Here is a 20349-nt window from a genome sequence, read left to right on the forward strand (position 1 = left end):
AATATCAATAGCTCAGCATGAATGGATTTTTTAAAAAAACAGCTTATTTTGCTGTGAGCCCCACAAATATACTTCCATATAATTTCTACTTTTATTTTCAGCTCTTGGTTTCTGTCTTCCTGTTGAGTACTTAAGTGCTTGTATTGATGTTCTTGGTGTATTGAATGAGACTCAAATTCCTGTCATTACTAAAGCCAAATCTAGGTACTCCTTTGGGGCATGGGGGAAGGAATAAGCATTTATATAGCACTGATTATAGTGCCAGGCACTGTGCTGAGTGCTTTACAAAGATGATCTCATTTGATCTTCACAACCTTGGGAGGTAGGTGTTATTATTATCCCCATTGTACATTTGAGGAAACTGAGGTAGACAAAATTCAAGCAACTTGCTCAAAGTCACATAGCTAGTAAGTGTCTGAGGTAAAATTTGAATTCAGGTTTTCCTGACTCCAGGCCCAGTGTTTTATCCACTGTGCTATCAGCTCCGTTTCAGTTGCTATTTTCAGATTAGAAAGATGGAGCTCTTTGTTTTGTTTCTTGTGTTTCAAGTCATGTACCTCCAGTTTATCTTTTTTTTTTTTTTGGTGAGGCAATTGGGGTTAAGTGACTTGCCCAGGGTCACACAGCTAGTAAGTTTCAAGTGTCTGAGGCCAGATATGAACTCAGGTACTCCTGAATCCAGGGCTGATGCTCTATCCACTGTACCACCTAGCTGCCCCCCAGTTTATCTTTCTTATATCCACTTGAGGGTCAAAATCAGAAGTCTGTTATAGTGTTTTCAGAAAATTCTGGTACAGCACATAAACCAAAATTAATTATGACCTCTTTGTCTCAGCTTGTTTTTTCTCAAAACCCAATTTGATTTAATTGGATTTTAAACTAGGATGACCTTGAAATTTGGTATGGGTGTGCTTCTTTGATTTTTTTTTTTAACTTTTCTTTTTCATCTGTTCCACTTTTTAAATAATTGAAATTCTCTTAGCATTGCAATTTTGCATTAACTGGGTTTTTATTTATTTTTTTAGGAAAAAAGCTCCCCCTTTAAATGAACCATCTTTTACTCCTTGCTGTATCATAAAGAGCATAAAAATGAGAAAATAAGCCTCTAAAATAGGCCCTATACCTCAGATGGGCATTGTCCGGAAGTAGTGAATTCTCATTGGCAGTCACAGGGATATGGTACTTAGAACTGGAAGGAAACTCAGAGATTACCTGATTTAAATCCCTCATTTTACAGACAAGGGAACTGTGCCTCAGAGAAGTAAAATGACTTGTCAACAGGTACTAGGGCAGTAAGTAGGAGAGTTAAGATTGGAACTCATGCCTACTGATTGATTCTCTATCCAGTGGTGTTTCCTGTAGCCCCTTGAGCTGGTTACCTACTTGTCAGGAGTGTTACAGAATGGATTTATGATTCCTTCTGACTTTAAGATTTTGTTACTGAATTTATTTGACTGAATTAAAAAAAAACCAACACCTTTATTAGTGTATAACAAATGGTACAATGATAATGATTTATAGTTCTTTTTAAGGGTCATTTAGATTGCTACTCCACTTGAATTTCTGCTTGGATACTACATCTTGCTATGGAGGTAACCTGGGGTTGAGGAAAGTTATGCCAATCTCTTTAAGATTCTATCAGACTAGAAAGTCCTCTAACTGTACCTTTGACAGATACCATGCCTAGCTTCTGCGGACTAACTTAACTAAGTTCTGAGGGAATGTAGTGTCCAGAGAGTTAGTCACCAGGTGTTGGTTATGATTTGTATTACTGAAGGAATTAACCACATGTAAGGAAAGTACTGTATTTTATTATTGAAGTTCTATAGTATAGATCCCCTTTTTAAAAAACAAAATTTAGGGCAGTGAGGGTCAAGTGACTTGCCCAGGGTCACTCAGCTAGTAAGTGTCAAGTGTCTGAGGCTGGATTTGAACTCAGGTCCTCCTGAATCTAGGGCCAGTGCTTTATCCACTGCGCCACCTAGCTGCCCCCTTTGTTTTTTTAAAAGACTAATTTAGCCAAAATAGCAACTTTCATCATAGCTGCAAAGAGTTTGATAGTGAATTGCCAAATTCAGTTTTCTCATTAAATAATGTTATATGTAAAATCCTATTTTAAGAAATGTGGCAGAGTAGCCTCCCTCTCCCTGCTTTCTCTTCTCCCCTTCTACCTCCCCCAATAGAGAAATCAAGAAAAGCATAACCTCTGTTATAAGCATATTTCATCATGCAAAACAAATTCCCACATTGGGCTTGTCCAAAAATAGACCATATTTCAATCTATACTTTGAGTCTTGTCTTTTTCAGGAAGTAGGTAGCTTGAGTCTTTTGGAGTTGTGGTTGGTCATTGTATTGACCATAATCCTAAATCTTTTAGAGGTGTCTTTAAAATACTGTTATTGTATAAATTGTTTTCCTGGTTCTGCTCAATTTACTTTGAATCAGTCATACAAATCTTCTAGGTTTCTCTGAAACCATTCTACCATCATTTCTTATAGGATAAAAGTATTCTATCAGATTCATATGCCAAAACTTATTCAGCCAGTGTCAGTTGATGGTCTACCATAAAAAGAGCTATTATAAATATTTTTGCATAAAATAGGTTCTTTTCCCCTTTCCTTCATCTTTTTTGGGGCATACACCTAGTAATAGTATTGGTGGGTCAGTGAATATGCACATGCTTTTTGATTAATTCCAAATTGCTTTCCAAAATGGCTGTGCCAGTTCACAGCTCCACCAACAGTGCATTAATATTACTTTTTCCATACCTCTTCCAGTATTTGTCATGTTTCTTTTTTGTTGACTTTGACAGTGATAGGTGAGATGTGATTCTCAGTGTTGCTTTAATTTGCATTTCTCAGCTTCTAGACATTTTAGCTATTTATGTTATCTATTATTCTTTCTCCCCCTATAAAATATAACCAACATTTTTTTTTTAAAAGCCATTCCATCTTCTGTAAACCCTGACATTTTAAACATATGGCACAGACTCTGGAACTGCTTTCCCAACCCTCACTTGAACTGGCAGGTTGGGTCCCCACAAAGTGCCCTGCTATAGATCTCTTTGTAATTCTAGGGAACTAAGGGGTTGTGGGATATGTTCCCAATATTGTAACTCATGATTGTCAGTGTCCTTTCCCTAATGATAATCCATTGATGTCAATTGGTCAGACAGACTTAATTAGCTTTTTTTGTTGTTGTTGTTTTTTGTTTTTTGTTTTTGCAGGGCAATTGGGGTTAAGTGACTTGCCCAGGGTCACACAGCTAGTAAGTGTCAAGTGTCTGAGTCCGGATTTGAACTCAGGTACTCCTGAATCCAAGGCCAGTGCTCTATCCACTGCGCCACCTAGCTACCCCTTAATTAGCTTTTAAAAAGGGTTATTTACTAAGGTGATTATAGTAAGAACAATTGGTATAAAAATCCTTCCCCCCAAAAGTCTGTGGTATACTCCCTCTCTAGGACATATGGCTTCCAGGAGAAAGTGGATATAAGTTTAGAGAGCACATATCACAAAGGGATAGTACAAAACTCCTTGAAATCCTTTTCTTCCTTTCATAGGGGATCTCATGAAGTTCTCCTCAGGAATTGTATCTATAGCTTCTTTCTTGGATCTTTGTGGAGTCTTGAAACCACTTTTTCATGAGTATTTGTCCTCAGCTCCTATTCCAGATGCTTTTGTTAGCTACTGCTATCCTGGGGATGTTGCTAAAATGCCAAAGAGAAATCAAAATCCTCCAATCTTGTAAAGTTCACTAGGTTGTGAGGTGAAGAGAAGATTGAAACTAATCTACCCACTTACTCACAAGCAATTCCTTCTCAGGGGCTTGAATGGAATAAACACTTGTCTCTGCTGCCAGATACTCTAATGCTTCCTCTATTTAGTTCTTCCAGTCTGCCCTATACATCAGAGGTATCAAACTTATGGCCAGAATAACTTCCAAGTACAGAACCAGATTAAAAACTTATTGGGAAATGTTCAACAAAATAAAGAAAATACAATACAACATAGATAATGCTAATTTGTGTTTTTTAAAGTCATTATGCAGCCTGTAGGGATCTGCTTCTAAATACCGTCCTCCCCATTTTCTGTGGCACACTCTTTGACATGTCCATACAGATTACAAGGGAAAGTGGGCTCAAGCTTAGAGAGCTTTACTGCCTTTATCTTTGATCATGCTATTTTCTTAGCTTAAAATGTCTTCTTTCACCCCATTGTCTACCTTTTAAAAATCACACCTCTTTGTTCTATTTCCCCAGAAGTGAATATTCCCCACCATCCACCCTTAAGTCAAACTCCCATAATCTTTTCTCTCTTTCTAGTGACATTCATTCACAGTCTAACTTTTACTATTCCTTAAACAAACATCTATTAAATACTTATCATGTGTTATGCTATGGGGAGATAGAGCTATAAATAAGACAATGTCCTTTCCCTCGAGGAACATAGGGTATAATGTTATTTGTATACATGTGCAATCAGCTCTTCTATTTAGTTTGTAGGTTTCTTGAAGAAACAGGTCATGACTTCTTGTTCTCTTTTTTTTTTTTTTTTTTGAGAGGCAATGGGGGTTAAGTGACTTGCCCAGGGTCACACAGCTAGTAAGTGTTAAGTGTCTGAGGCAGACTTTGAACTCAGGTCCTCCTGAATCCAGAGCCGGTGCTTTATCCACTGTGCCGCCTAGCTGCCCTTGACTTCTTGTTCTCTTAGAGTGTTTTGCACTTAGTAGGGGCTTGCTAGAAGTTTGTTCTGACTGACAAAGGCATCTTTCTTCTTGTTGTTTACTAGACTTTTATATAACCTAGATGAGCAAAACCCCCTTACTATGGGTCATCTACTGGGACATGGAAATATTCTTGTTGTAATGCTATTCCTCAGAGTAGGATTCTTCCTGTATTTTATGTACTTATGTAGCCCTGTCTGGGTAGTGAACATGTTTATTTGTCTGTATAGCACAGTAATTGTTTCATTTCTGCAAGAAATACGCTGTATCATTTTACAGCTCAGTATCTTTTGCTGGTACTGTAATGTAATTGAATGTTCACTGAACCACAGCTCTATTATTTTCAGTATTTTTCTGATTTTTTGGTGGCTTCTGCAAATGATCCAACTTTTCACTTTCTTACTGCTGTTCATCTGAGAGTCCCTGAAGGGGGAAAAAAGATTAGTTAAGGTTGGAGATATTTCAGATTAGTGACTATCAATACCCATTTTTATGGATATAGAAACTGAGGCATTGTAAGATGACTTTCACAGCTGTGGTAAAGTGTTTGATAAGATAAAAGTTGACTACAAAATTTTGGTTTTCAAATTCCTCTTGTCAGAAAACTGAATGTGTTTTCCCAGTCCTGGTTTACTTAATGCTATTTGTAGCACTTCAGGTCTCTAGTTATTCTTTCTGTTAAAAATTGTCCGCTTGCTATATTTTAAATAATGGCAATAGCGGCAAATCCGACTTTCCCTTTTGGTAGTGAATGGGATATGAAGGGCCCCATGCATTCACATTGAGTCATATCTTCCACTTTAAAAAAATGGGAGTTCTCTATTCATCCGGCATTGAATAGTCTCTCATCCCCCTCCCCTCTAAGTCAGTTATAATTGATAGGTGTTTTTTCATTGGACTTGTTTGAGTTGATAGATACGTTATGAAGTAATTAAGAATTGTATTTTCTGCAGAAAAGGATCCTTGATAGTATGCTTCTATAAAACTGACATGAGCAGGTTTCTCAATGACAACTAAACATTTGCATACTTTCATTCATAGAGTAGATCTATAATTTTATGGTGAAGATATTTTAATAAGAATGTATTTTGACAGCTTATTAGCCTGGTAGCTGCATTCATTTGGAGACAGCATGATATAAAGCAGACACCAAGGTTTGCTAGAGAAGTGTCTCTTTTTTTCTAGATAATGGTTATGAATCTCTTTTAGCAACTTCCCTTGGCACTGCCAGGTAAAAGCCAAATGTCCAATTTCATTGGCTAATGTGAACTTATTTTAAATCTTGCTGTTCTTTTCTGATGGACCCATTTGTTCCTTTTCCTCTGCATTTCTCCATGTCCTGCTCTTTGAACATCACAGAGTTGGAAGAAGAGGCACTTTATTTTTACTGGTAGATATGGGTTAATCATAGGCTATTAGAGCTAGGATGGAGCTTTGGTATTAGTTAGTCCAGGCCTTTTCCTATTTTATAGATAAAGATACTTTTGCTCTTGGGGATTAAATGATTTGACCAGCATCAGCAGGTAAGTGACTGGAGCTAGGATTTTTACTCAGTTCTCTTGCCTCCCAGCCTTGTGCCATATGTATATTAAATATTTCAGAGAATTGATAAACTTAAGTTCAGTTGTCCTGATTGATTTGTAGATTTTGTTTGTGAATTCAAGCCTTTACCTTACTTGTTTTACTAGTTAAATTTCCTCTTATAAAAATATATATTCAGGGGCAGCTAGGAGGAAACCTAAAATGAGAGAGTGAATTGTTTCAAGATCATACACTTAGGAGCAGAGACGGGGTTTAGACACATCTTCTAGTAAGACATTCTCAGATTACAATGTTGGACAGAGTCTAAGAAGATTTACATATATCTATATATATCTATATATCTATATAGATAGATAGATAGATAGATAGATAGATAGATAGATAGATAGATAGTAAATTCTTATTCTTGGGATCAAAAAAGTCAGTTTCATTAGTACAAGTAGGAAGAAGTGTAGTTAGACAGCACTTTGTATGAAAAAGATGAAGGGTGGGGATGTTGAAGGCCATTATGTATCAACAATATCACACTGAAGCCAGAGAAGCTAATGTGATCTTTTTTTCTTTTTTTTTTTTTTGGTGAGGCAGTTGGGGTTAAGTGACTTGCCCAGGGTCACACAGCTAGTAAGTGTTAAGTGTCTGAGGCCGGATTTGAACTCAGGTACTCCTGATTGCAGGGCCGGTGCTCTATCCACTGCGCCATCTAGCTGCCCATGTGATCTTAATTGTATAAAGAGAAGCATTGAGTTGAGGACTAGGGTGGTGATAGTCCCACATCCTTTACTGGGAACCTCTGACCTTACTAAAAAATGAAAACCCACAAGAACACTCACCCATCACTTCTGTGCCAAGGAATTGTTTTTTGACATATCAGTTAACTGTCTAAATTCTGTTTTCTGTTTTTGAGTTAAAATATAAAAAGTAGCTAACATTTCTTCACATTTTTCTTAATAAAAGAAATGAAGAAATTCAAACCTTTTTTGTCACCTGTTTGTAATTTTGAAATTTAAATGGTACTCATTCCTATAATTTTTCTTAATAGATGTTCATGGATCTCTTTATCATTTTCATTGTTTTTCTCTATAGTTCTATTCTACTAATTTTTTTAAAAGGATGTGAATTCCTAAGGAGAAACTTAAAAGAGCATGAAATCTATCCTAAGGGTAGTGGGAATATTACTTCTTGGTTTCTTATATAATTTACTTTTTGTCCAGTTACAGTTGTACCTTTTTAAGATTGGCACACTACTGACTTGGGGGTCATGTAGTTTTTTCTCTTACCATATACCTATGCTTCACATGTCAATTTCCTGTCATGTAGCACATTTAGAAAATGTGTTGTTTCTCACCATCTTCCTAAAGCTAAGTACCATTATTTCCTGAAAGTTTTTTTTTTCCTTGCAGGTTATTTATTAGATTTGGCAGCCATGGGTAAGATGTGAAGCATTAAATGTTCTAGGAGAAAGTATTGCATTGTAACCTTGGGCAAGTCATTTTCCTTTTCAAATCAATTTATTTATTTGTAAAATGAAGAAAGTACTTGATTCTCCTTTAAGTTAACCATAAAATGAAAAGGACAGTTAAGATAATATAATACTAATTTCTAGTTGTTTGTTTTCTTTTTTGTCTTTGGAAGTCATTTGTGGATAGTCTAGGATTATTCCCTGTTGCTTAAGAAAAGCACCACCTGTTAGGGTTATTGATTTGATTCTTCTGTGCCCCAGGCACAGATCAAGGACCTTGATTTAGTCATGGTGATTATCTGCCATTTTTGATGGCCCTTGCTGGTAAATGGAACTGTAATTGAGACACTAAGGTAAATGATACTTTAAAATCTTAGACAAAAGGTGCTGTATATATTCTAAAGAACATGTGATTCTACTTATTCAGAAAATGTAACTTTTTTGTATGTTTAATCACATGCTTATTGTTTTATATTTAACAAAAATTTTTGAAATATGGTCTTTGATTATTGTATAATTGCCTCGCAAAAACAAACAGGACCTGAGTTCAAATCTGGCCAACGGGATGGGGCAGTGAGGGTTAAGTGACTTGCCCAGGGTCACACAGCTAGTAAGTGTCAAGTGTCTAAGGCCAGATTTGAACTCAGGTCCTCCTGAATCCAGTGCTGGTGCTTTATCCACTGCACCACCTAACTGCCCCCTACTCCCACACTTATATTCCCATATAAATCAGTCCCTTTGACTTTGTAGTGTTTTGGCCTTAGAAATCTGCAAACCCTAACATCTGATTTCTCTGTTCCTGATATATGCTTCTACATACTTTATGATCCAGTGACGTTAGTGTTGGTGTTCCTAGCACTGTGAACTCTTTGAGAGCAGGGACTATTTTTTGTCTTTCTTTCTGTCCCCAGCACTTAGCACAGTGCCTGGCACGCAGTAGACAATTTAATAAATGCTTGTGGACTTGCTTGACTGGGCTGCTGAGTTTTACTGAAGAAAATCCAAGAACTGAATTTACTCAGTCCACTAGAAATTCATATTATCTAACCTTGGCTAGTCCTCTGCTTATAGAATTTCACAGTTGGTGGGACCTTGAAGTTATTTTATCTAATCCATCTACTTGAGGCATGGATCTCCTCTACAGAATCTGTGACAAATGACTTATTAGCTTTTGCTTGAATACTTTCAATAATAAGGAGCTCATTACCTCTGGAGGCAGATTGTTCCATTTTCAGGAAACTCTTATTTTTTAATAAGTACTTCCTTACATTAAGTCATAGTTTTCTTTTTTGTAATATTCACTCATTGGTCCTGATTCTCTACTCTGGACCCAATCAGAATACAAATTAAACTTCTTGACTATAAAAGCCTTTGAAATATTTAAAGACCATTAAATACCTCCCAAAGTTGTCTTTCCCCAGATTGAACATTTCCTTCAGTAATGACATGGTTTGGAGTTATCATGGTGCCAGTGGTGAACACGTTTAAATATGTCAGTGTTATTTTGTAGTGTAGTGGAAAGAGAGCTTGTGTATGACCAGATCTGGGAATACCTGGGTCTGGAATAGCAGAGCCAGGGAATACCTGACTCTTACACATGCTGGTTGTGTGACCTCGGGCAAGTTACTTAACTTCACAGGGAATGAATTAGTGAGTCTGGGATGGGAAGGGGAACATGTATCTAGCATTTCCTATGTGCTAGGAATTGTGTTGAAAGCTAGAAATACAGATGATAAAAGAAAACAGTCCCTATTTTCAAGGAGTTTATATTTTAATAAGAGAAAACAACATATATAAGAGAATAGAGAGGGGTGTTTTGGACTGGGAAGTCACAGGAGTAGGGAGTGGAGGTTATAGGGCAATTGATTGACATGTTCTTTTGAAGAATAGTAATATTAACTTGATTACTGTTTCCAGAGCTAGAGGTAGAAGGGGAGAAAAAGGGGGGAAATGATATGAAAAAATGGTTGGAGAGCACCAACTGGTGGGTATAAGTTGAAATATTTATGGAGAACTCTCACTAATCTGATAGTGCCCAACTGGGTCTCCAGACAGGAGCTACATTGGTAACTATAAGACCATATGTAGAAAAGAAGCCCTGGTGGATGTAATTTCCTTATCCAGGAGTCCCCTGTACTAATGATCTAGTCCCTATTCTATCCAACTCCTAAAAATATATCATCCTGAAAGGAACACTGCTTCAATATTATTATTATTATTATTATTATTATTATTATTATTATTATTTTGGTGAGGCAATTGGGGTTAAGTGACTTGCCCAGGGTCACACAGCTCGTAAGTGTTAAGTGTCTGAGGTCGGATTTGAACTCAGGTCTACCTGAATCCAGGACCGGTGCTTTATTCAGCTGTGCCACCAGCTGCCCCTGCTTCAATCTTTATTGTTTAGTGTACTTCTGTTAATGTAGTCAGAGTTTACAATAGCTTTTTTGGACAGTCATTGCATGCTAGTTGACTCCAAATCCTCTAGGTCTATCTCATATCAATTAGGTTAGGGTTAGGGTTAGGGTTAGGGTTAGATCCCCTCCTGCCTGTTGATTCTTTTGAACTCAAGTACAAGACTTAATATTCCTCCCTGTTAAATGTGATCTTTTTAACTACAGTCCATCATTCCAATCTGTTATAACTTTTTTGAATTCTGATTCTGTTATTCATCACATTAGTTATCATGCCCGTCGTCTTGTCCTCTAGAATTTTGAGGGTGTACTATTTTTGCCTTCATCTAAGTATTTGCCAAAAATATTAAATGAAGCAAGGCAGAGGAAAAAGCAGTACACATACTACTTAAGGTCTCCTTCTAGATTAATGTTTTTCCATGAATCAAAACGATTCTAGTTGAACTGTTCAACCTATTTTTTGAATCTAACTAACTGTTCTATATTATAGTCAAAGCAAATGTATTTGTTTACATAATTGGTTTGTGAATTACTGCTCCCTGCTTTTGGATATTATAACCCTTGTGTGTGTTATTGCTCCCTACAGGTTTCAAATCTTCATAGTAACACACATGACTTGATTGATGACAAAATAAATTCTAACTTGTGATAAGGTGCTGTCAGAATTTGCTAACATTACAAATAATTGTATTTATACAAAGTGATATTTTGATGGGTCCATTATTACAAGAAACCACATAGACAGGTTTATAGACAAAATCCGTGAAAACATATAGGATGCATAAACATATCTTGGTCAAGCATAGTGTGTGTGTGGGACACACACACACACACACACACATACATATACATATAAGCTTATTTTCAACATTTCAACATTGTGGAAAGGGTTCTGTCAAAAGCCTTTCTATAAAAACTATGAGTGAGTCCCAGTACCACTACTCATTTGAATGAACAACCTTAGACAAACTACTTATTCTCTCTGTGCCTGTTTTCTCATTAGTTAAATGAGGATAGTCAATTACCAAGTACTGTGTCATCTTTAATGTAGTAGTACCTTGGACTGTGTCCCTTTCTGATCTTCTCTCTCCTGGTAATTTTTTTGGGGGGAGGGGGGTGGTGAGGCAATTGGGGTTAAATGACTTCCCCGGGGTCACACAGCTAGTAAGTGTCTGAGGCCGGATTTGAACTCAGGTCATCCTGAATCCAGGGCCGGTGCTCTATCCACTGTGCCACCTAACTGCCCCTCCTGATTAATTTTTAATGTTTCATCCATTTATGCACTTTTCTTAATTTTTGAATAATTATCACCACCTCCCCATCTCTTCTTCCTCTAGAACATTCTCCCCTCCACCAATAAAAACCATGTCATAAATAAATGTGTTGTTGTTCATTTGTTTTCAGTTGTGTCTGACTCTTCATGCCCCTGTTTGGGGTTTCCTTGGCAGAGATACTGGAGTGGTTTGTCATTTCCTTCTCTAGCTCATTTTACAGATGAGGAAACTGAGGCAAACAGGGTGAAGCAATTTGTAGTAGATGTCTGAAATCAGATTTGTACTCAGTAAGGTGGATCTTCCTGACTTCAGGCCTGGCACTTATCCGCTGTCCCAACTAGCTGCCCTTAAATAAACAAATGAGTATAGTGAGGCAAAACAAATTCACACATAGAATATCTCCAAAAATATATGACTTGTTCTGTGCCTATTATCTTTTATGTCTCAACCAGAAAGTGGGAAACACTTTTCATCATTAGTCTTCTAGAGTCAAGATTCTTTCTTGTGTTCATTGGAGTTCTTAAGATTTTCCAAAGTTGTTGTCCTTTATTGTGTTGTAATCTGTGTATGAATTGTTCATATACTTTATTATCAGTCACTTTATTCTGCATCAGTTCATATAAATTTTCCCATTTTTCTCTCAGTTCAAGCATTTTGGCATTTCTAATTATTCCATTAGTTCAGCCATTTTCTAATTCATGGGTATCTACTTTGTTTTTGGTGATTTTCTGTAAGAAAAAGTGCTATTATGAGTATTTTTGTACATCTGGATCCTTTTACCTCTTTCTTTTATCACTTTGGGGTATAAGCTAAGAAATGATAACATTAAGTGAAAGGGTATATACTATTTAATAAATTTGTGGATTAATTGCCATTAATGCTGAGGTTTCTATGTGAAATACCATATAATTTTGAACTTAACCTTTAAGGAATTTTAAATTTTCACTTGATGCAACTTGTATATTGTAGATAAAAACCCCATTTTTAAATGTGTGTTTTTCTCCTAGTCATTCCTATGTTGGTCAAGATTATAATGCACAAGGAAATGTGGGGAAAATTTCATTGGATCAGCTTGATTCTGTGAGTATCATGTCCTTTAGAATCTAAGTCATTTTTCATTTAAATCAGTCAAAAAATAAACATTTTCTAAGTGACTACTGTGTTCCAAGCACTGTGCTAAGTTTTGGAAATACAGAAAATATACAATAGAATTTGTTTTTGTGAGAATATATTTAGAACAATTCATCAGAAAGAAAAGCTTTTCCAGAAGTGTTCAAGATGATTATATTTGTCATACCTCGTAACTTTTTTTTATCATAAAAGTATTTTATTATTTTCTAGTTACATGTAGAGATAATTTTCTACATTTATTTTTATAAGATTTCTAGTTTCAAATTTTTCTCCCTCCCCAAGATAGTAAGCAATCCGATATAGGTCATATATGTACAATCACATTAAATGTATTTCTGCATTAGTCATGCTGTGAAAGAAGAATCAGAGTAAAAGGAAAAAACCTCAAAAAAGAAAAATTAAAAAAAAATAGAAATAGTAGGTTCAATCTGCGTCTAGATGCCACAGTTCTTTTTTTTTTTTTTTTTTTGGATTTGGAGAGCATTTTCCGTCATGAGTCCTTTGGAAGTATCTTGCACCTTTGTATTGCTGAGAAGAGTCAAGCAGATAGACTATTTTTTAAAGTTACAGAGCTGGTAGGGACTTCATACCCAGTCTTCCTCATATCTGAGGAAGCAAGGTTTCCTAGTAGAACTTAATGAGTTCATGAAGAATCTTCTAGGATATGTAATATTTCTGTGCAGCAGTCTATTTATCTACCTTGAATTACCCCCTTACTCCCGCCATTACCGCCGCACCCCCCCAAAAAAAGAAAGAAAAAAAAGCTAGAAAGAAATCTCAGGAATAATTAAATAATTAAACAGATATACTGGGACTTATCCTGTTGCATATACTAATTTAAAATACACCAAGTTTTAATTGATAGGGAAGTTAAATTGGATCATAATGAGGTGAACCACATAAAAGAAAATTATGAATGCTTATAGAAATGAACCCCATGGGGGCAGCTAGGTGGTACAGTGGATAAAGCACCGACCCTGGATTCAGGAGGACCTGAGTTCAAATCCAGCCTCGGACACTTGGCACTTACTTACTAGCTGTATGATCCTGGGCAAGTCACTTAACCCTCATTGCCCCACAAGGAAAAAAAAAATTAAATTAGAAATGAACCAGAGTTCAAAGGCAACCTGTTGCCTTCAGATACTGCAATAAAGTGCTTACTTTTAAGATTCCCAGAAATAGGAATAGAATTGATTATCAACTTCACACAAGTTAGTTAGAACTTGTTCTAACTTGTCCATCCCTTAATCTTCTGAAACAACTATTTTTATCAGTCTCACACCTTTCTGAGGTCTGTGCCTTTTGAGTATTACCGGGTAAATGACCCGAGCCTTCATCTCTAGTTGCTTTTTGAAAGAAAAAGATAACCCTTTAAAGTAAAAGAATAGAGCCACATCCATATTAATTTATTGATGGCTGCTCTGTTTATATGCTTTATGTTCAAATAAGGAGGCACTTTTTTTTTTTTTGATTGTAGACAAAATGCCACTCTAGTCTTGCTGTTTTGTTCAATTCTGTATTCTCCATTAAAAATGAATAGATTTGAGTGTTGAAACTAGGGTAGTATAACTTAAGAGTGACAGTGCTTCAGAAAATTCAATAGTCTTTTTGGCTCCAGATATGAGACTAGTCTACATTATTATATTCTTTGTCTTTGTATTGTCATTGTTTTTTACTCTAGTACAATATATATTTTTTAGCTTTAATTGTATGGCTGTGATTAGAAACCATTAAAAATAATGTGTGTTAATCTGTAATACATCATAGCAATTCTTTAATCCATCTCTTTAGTTCTTAGTTTTTTCCAGTAGAATGAATTTATAATTCCTGTAGATAAATATTATGAATCAAATAGTTGATCTTTCTCATAGCTACAAATTGTTTTCCTTACAGCTTGCAATGAAATCATTCCCGCTTTGTATGCGTCAGTTGCATAAAGCTTTGCGAGAACATCATCATCTTCGTCATGGTGGCCGAATGCAATACGGTCTTTTCCTGAAGGGCATTGGCTTAACTCTTGAGCAGGCTTTGCAGTTTTGGAAGCTAGAATTTATCAAAGGAAAAGTGGATACAGACAAGGTAATTAAAAAAAAAATCAGAAACTTACTTATCCTGTTAAATTTTAACTAATGTGGTTCATATTTTTTCATTTATTCTGAAAACTGAGAGTGACATAGTTTGCATTTCTGATATTGAATCTCCTTTCTCTAGGAAACTGCTTTATATTTTGTGCTTGCTTACATGAGTAAATGTTGTTTCTCCTAATAGAATGCAAGCACCTGAAGGGCAGAGACTGTTTCATTCTTGTCTTTGTGTTCCCAGCACCTGGCATAGTGTCTGATGCATAGTAGATGCTTAATAAATGCTTGTTGATTGATTGATAGATTGATAGTCCAGGTTCAAAGAACCTCATTAATAAGTGACATTCATATAGCCCCTTACAATTTGAAAAGAATTTTATTTATATTATCTTATTTGGATCTTACAGAAACCCTATAAAGTAGATATTATAGGTATTGTTAGATATTATAGGTTTTATTATGCTCATCTATAAAATGGAGCTGAGAAAAATTCTGTGACTTACCTATGATCACACTGCTAGTGTGAGAGGCCAGTTTTGAACTCTAGTCTTCTTGACTCCCAAGTCTAGCAGTGTAGTTGTTATGCCATGTAGGAGAGGCAACACGGGTAGTAGATAGGAGTTAGGAAACCTGGGGTTTGAATTTGGCTTTTAGCACTTACTAGCTTTGTGACCCAGGGCAAGTAACTTAATGGAATTAGCCTTAGTTTTCTCATCTGTAAAATGGGGCAAATAATGCCTATGTTACCTACCTCCTAGAGTTACTGTATTAATGTATCAGCTACATCATGAAATATGAAATAATTCAGATGAGACAGTGTATTAGAAACACTTCAGACCTTAAAGTAATAGGTAAATATTGACAATAATGATAATGATAATAATTATTGTTATTATGTAGCCCTACATACCTCTGCTACCTCTCAGTATGTCCAAATGCAATATATCTGAAAAAATTGTGGAGGCTTCTATATACTTGTTGAAGTAACAGTTAATGAAACAAAAACATGGTAATCAAAAAAATGAAAAGTATGGTGCAAAACAGTTCTCTCTCCCTTCCCACAACCTATTTGATGTGAGTAACAGGAATAACAGTTCTCTAGTTGGCTTTTGGGAGTTATGTTTTGCTCCTGAACATTCTGTATGATGTATATTCTGTATGAAACTAGATGAAACATCCAGAAACTAAGAAGGGTGGGGGAGGGAGTAAGAGCTCAATGCTCTTCTCCCGATGCCCCCAATAGATGAATGAAAACATTTTTCACTTAGAGCCAAGGATGTTCAATTCAGACCGATTACCCTAAATTTTACAAACTTGAGTAACTTATATACCTATCTAGTGATCATGGAGTCCATTTTCCCTTATGCCAGATATTAGGTTTTAATTAGGAAATATATTCATCCTCCTTTTTCTCTATGCACTGCAGCATGGAGTAATTTCATTTTTTTTTCCCCACTAAGGAAAGATAATTTCTAGAACGTGGGACATTTACCAAGTAAATCCTACATCCAAGGCTTTATTATGTCTCCAACTGCATACCCAATTGAAAAAGGCCAGATCTTTTTATAGTGTAAAAAACCGTGGACATTCTTCCAGGTGTATATTGAAGGCAGAATACATTGAAAATTGTCTGTAGAATCATTGCAAATTAGACTTGTTCACATAATAGGGATTTATTTTCTTTAAAACAATTTGGGGCACTGATTCTTAGATTCCTGGGGGTAAATATTTTTTTTTTAATCTGAAACATTTATGTGAACAGGGTCTGAAGCAAGAGAAAGTACCTATTTCTTAAAAATAGTCACAGCTTGTCAAACTGTGGCTACTGTCTGAAACAGATATTTTCTGGCAAGACTGAGAATGCTGCCATGCATTCAGTTTTGAAATTTTCCTTTTAAAATATGCAAATGGAAGAAACTTTTTCACTGGTGAACAAAAATGTCACATTTGATTGGTTTTTGTCTTGTGATGTGAAAGTAATTTTCTTTTGAAATTATTTTAAAATGGAAATCAATGAATGTTTTGAGTTTCTAAGTAAATATGTAGGAGGCCCATTTTTTCATTAGTCTGTTATTGATTACCATAAATATATTATTTTGGTTACAGGCATTATGATTTACCTGCTACAGGGGAAGCTTAAAGCTAGTTAGTTATTTTTGTTGTGTGTGTGTGTGTGTGTGTGTGTGTGTGTGTGTGTTGTTTTTTCCTGCTCCAGATCTGTGAATTAGTTCATCAGTGTAAGCAACTCCTGCCCAGTGATGCATATCAGGATAGTATCCATCACTTCACTCATTTATCCAAAAAAAGAGTTTATTGAATGCTTACCATGTGTCTAGTACTCTTGTAGGTTCTGGAGACATGAAGAGAATAATGGCATAATCTTTATTGTCAAGGAATGTCTATTCTTTCACATTCTTATCCTTTGAGAGAATTGTCAGGAACGCTGAGAGGTTAAGTGCTTTTCCCATGGTCAGTCAGCTAGTTGTGTGAGGCAGTGGGGCATGGAGCATTGACTTTCTTGTCAGAAAGACTCATTTTCAGATCCTACCTCAGACATTTTAGTCAAAGACCCTTAACTCTTGACCCTTAACCTCCTTCAGCCTCCGTTTCCTCATCTGTAACATGGAGATAATAATAACCTGTCTGATGAATTTGAGAATCAAGTGAAATAATGTAGGTAAAGTATTTGGCTAACCTTAATGTTCCATATGCAAATGAGTTGTCATAATATTGGCAAAGATGGTGATGATTAGGATTTATCAGGACAGGGTCTTGACTCTAAGCCTGACTCTGTCTCTGACCTCATGCTACTTCTCCATCTTCTCAGTTTTCTGTTGCTTTGTTCAACTTTAGGGTGGGGAGGTATAAATATTTATGTGAATGGACATATATCCTGCTTCCTTAGCTACATCTTTTTTTTTTGACATGCCTTTGCAGTGAAATGGATTTAAGGGCAGCTTGGTTTGTAAAAATTCTGTTCATTTAAACAGAGCTGTGCTAGTCATTTGCTAAATGATGCGCGCTATATAAAAATAATCCTCTTAAGCAGTGTAGAGGATTGACAGGCTAAGAAGTGCCATTTAGAAAGATTTATTGCTCATTATAGCAGATTCAGTATATTAGAACTTTTGTAGCTCTCAGTATTGCGTGGCAATTTTTTAATAGGTGATATTTAAGGTAGCAATCTTCCATTAGAAACTGGCCATGGGATACTGCAAACTCCTCTGAAGATGGTGATTGTGTGTGATGTCATACACATCTGCACAACCCATAGAGCATTTCAGTCAGCCAGCCAAAAGACATTAAGTGCTTACTATGTCCCAGGAGGAGCAGCTAGGTGGTGCAGTGGATAGAGTGCCAGGCCTCAAGTCAGGAAGACTCATCTTCCTGAGTTCAAAATCTGGCCATAGACACTTAGTAGCTGTGTCACCCTGTTTGTCTAACTTCCTCATCTGTAAAATGAGCTGATAAAAGAAATGGCAAACCGCTCCAGTATCTTTGCCAAGGAAAAGCTAAATGGGGTTACAAAGAGTTGAACATGACTGAAAAATGACAGAACAACAAATAGACTAGGAAACAATAGGCATACAAAGATGTGTAAGAGGTATACAAAGGGGGGAAAACAACCTTTGCCCTTTGGCTTGCATTCTAATGGGAGAGATAGCATATTAATAATTAGGTACATAAAAGATAATATACAGAGTAGATGGGAGGTAATCTCAAAGGAAAAGGCTGACTAGCATTGGGGGTTATGAGGATGCCTACTGCAGAAGGTAGGATTTAAGCTGAATTGGGAAGGAAGCTAAGAGGTGGAGGTGAGGAGAAAGATTATTCCAAGCATGGGGGACTATGTATAGAAAGGCATGGAGGTGGGAGATAAGAGTATAGAATAAGGCAGGGATTCTTAAACTTTTTCCACTCAGACTCCCTTTTTTCTGAGCAATTTTAATGTGACTCCAGGTATATACGTGTATAAAATAGATATACATAATACTGTTGCCAAATTTTTTGCAACCCCCACATTCAGAAGCTAGGGAATAAGGGAATTGGATGTATTCTAGAATTGTTGGGTCATAGAATCTATGGAAGGGAGTTACTTATAAGAAGACTGGAAAGATAGGAAGGGGCCAGGTTATGTGCTTTATGTACCACACAAAGGACTTGATATTTAATTCTGAAGGTAGTTGGGAGCCATTGAAATTTATTGGACAGGGGTTGACATGGTTAGTCCTGAACTTTAAGAAAATCACATTGGCAGCTCAGTGAAGGATAGATTGATATGGAAAGCTTGAGCCAGATAGGCAAATTAGGGGGATATTGCAATGGCTCAACCAAGAAATGATGAGAGCTTGAACTAGGGTTATGACTAGAAAGAGACTAATTAAGAGATATCATGTAGGTGGTAATGACTAGATTGAACCAAGCTCTTCTACACAGTAAAACTCAATGTTTTCATTATTTTTAAACTGTAAAAATGAGAAAATCTTAATAGAAACAATAATAATAGCTTTTTCAGTCATTTTTCAGTTGTGTCTGACTCTTGATGACCCCATTTGGGGTTTTCTTGACCACAGTACTGGAGTGGTTTGCCATTTCCTTCTCTAGCTCATTTTACAGATGAGGAAACTCGGGCAAACAGGGTTAAGTGACTTGCCCAGGGTCACACATCTAGTAAGTGTATGAGGTCAGATTTGAACTCAGAAAGATGAGGCTTTCTGACTCCAGATCTGGCACTCTATGGACTTTGCCACCTAGCTCCCCTTTACTTTTCTTTTCTTTTTTTTTTTTTTTTTTGGTGAGGCAAGTAGGGTTAAGTGACTTGCCCAGGGTCACACAGTTAGTGTTAAGTGTCTGAGGGCAAATTTGAACTCAGGTCCTCCTGACTCTAGGGCTGATGCTCTATCCACTGTGCTACCTAGCTGCCCCTGCCCTTTACTTTTATATAAATTTAAAAAGTATCTTCTGAAAGGAAATAGTAATGAACTCAGGGCTTATTTTAGTTAAATACTATATATTCCTTTAGTAGGTGAAGACTTTGCTACTGATATCCCTGCCAGGTTTTGAGACATGGCTGATTTTTAAATAAATTTAACTGTTATTGTTTTATATAGATTTTTCTGCTTAATTTTATACTGATAATTGCATTATGCTGCCATTTATAGGGGACTAGACATATTTATTTCTTTTATTAAGCTTCCATCAATGACTACAGGGAGTCAATAGAATCTCCAAAAGATTTGGATTTTTCTTTCCCCCTCTCATTTTACACAAGCCTGCCTCTCCTTTCCTTTCCTTTCCTTCCCTTCCTCCAACTCCTCTGCTTGAAAATTTATGCTACATTTACAAAATTAAACTACAAGACAAAGTACTGTTGTAATTATAATCATATACCTCTCTCCATCTATCATTTAGGTGCTTACAGAATTTGTGTGGCATCAGCAGATTGATGCACATTTTAAGTTAAAGTGGTTTAGAGGAAAGAGCACTGGACTTGCAGATGGTACATATGGTTTTTAATATCAGCTTTAACATTTAGTAGTTAAAAGTGACTTGATCTCATTTGGCCTCAATGTCCTCATCTATAAAATGAGTATTATCTCCCTGCCTAAAACCTCTTCCCTTCTCACTTTCCCTATTACTATAGAGGTCAACACCATTCTCTCAGTCTTTCAGACTCATAACTAAGGAGTCATCCTGAATTGCTTACTGTCTCTGTTTCCATATTC

General features: G+C 36.3%; 1 protein-coding gene across 3 annotated transcripts in view; it reads left to right on the forward strand.

Annotated features, from left to right (window-relative positions):
* The window catches only part of PRIM2 (DNA primase subunit 2), a 389354-nt gene that overhangs the window by 253097 nt on the left and 115908 nt on the right, over positions 1–20349 (forward strand). For all 3 annotated transcript variants that reach the window (XM_044004351.1, XM_044004348.1, XM_044004350.1), the window contains exons 9-10: positions 12419–12491; positions 14436–14621. In XM_044004351.1, coding sequence (XP_043860286.1) covers positions 12419–12491; positions 14436–14621 — 259 coding nt within the window. The remainder of the gene's footprint in view (positions 1–12418; positions 12492–14435; positions 14622–20349) is intronic.

Source organism: Dromiciops gliroides, chromosome 4 (genome assembly GCF_019393635.1).
Source record: "Dromiciops gliroides isolate mDroGli1 chromosome 4, mDroGli1.pri, whole genome shotgun sequence".
In the NCBI taxonomy this organism is placed as follows: Eukaryota; Metazoa; Chordata; class Mammalia; order Microbiotheria; family Microbiotheriidae; genus Dromiciops; species Dromiciops gliroides.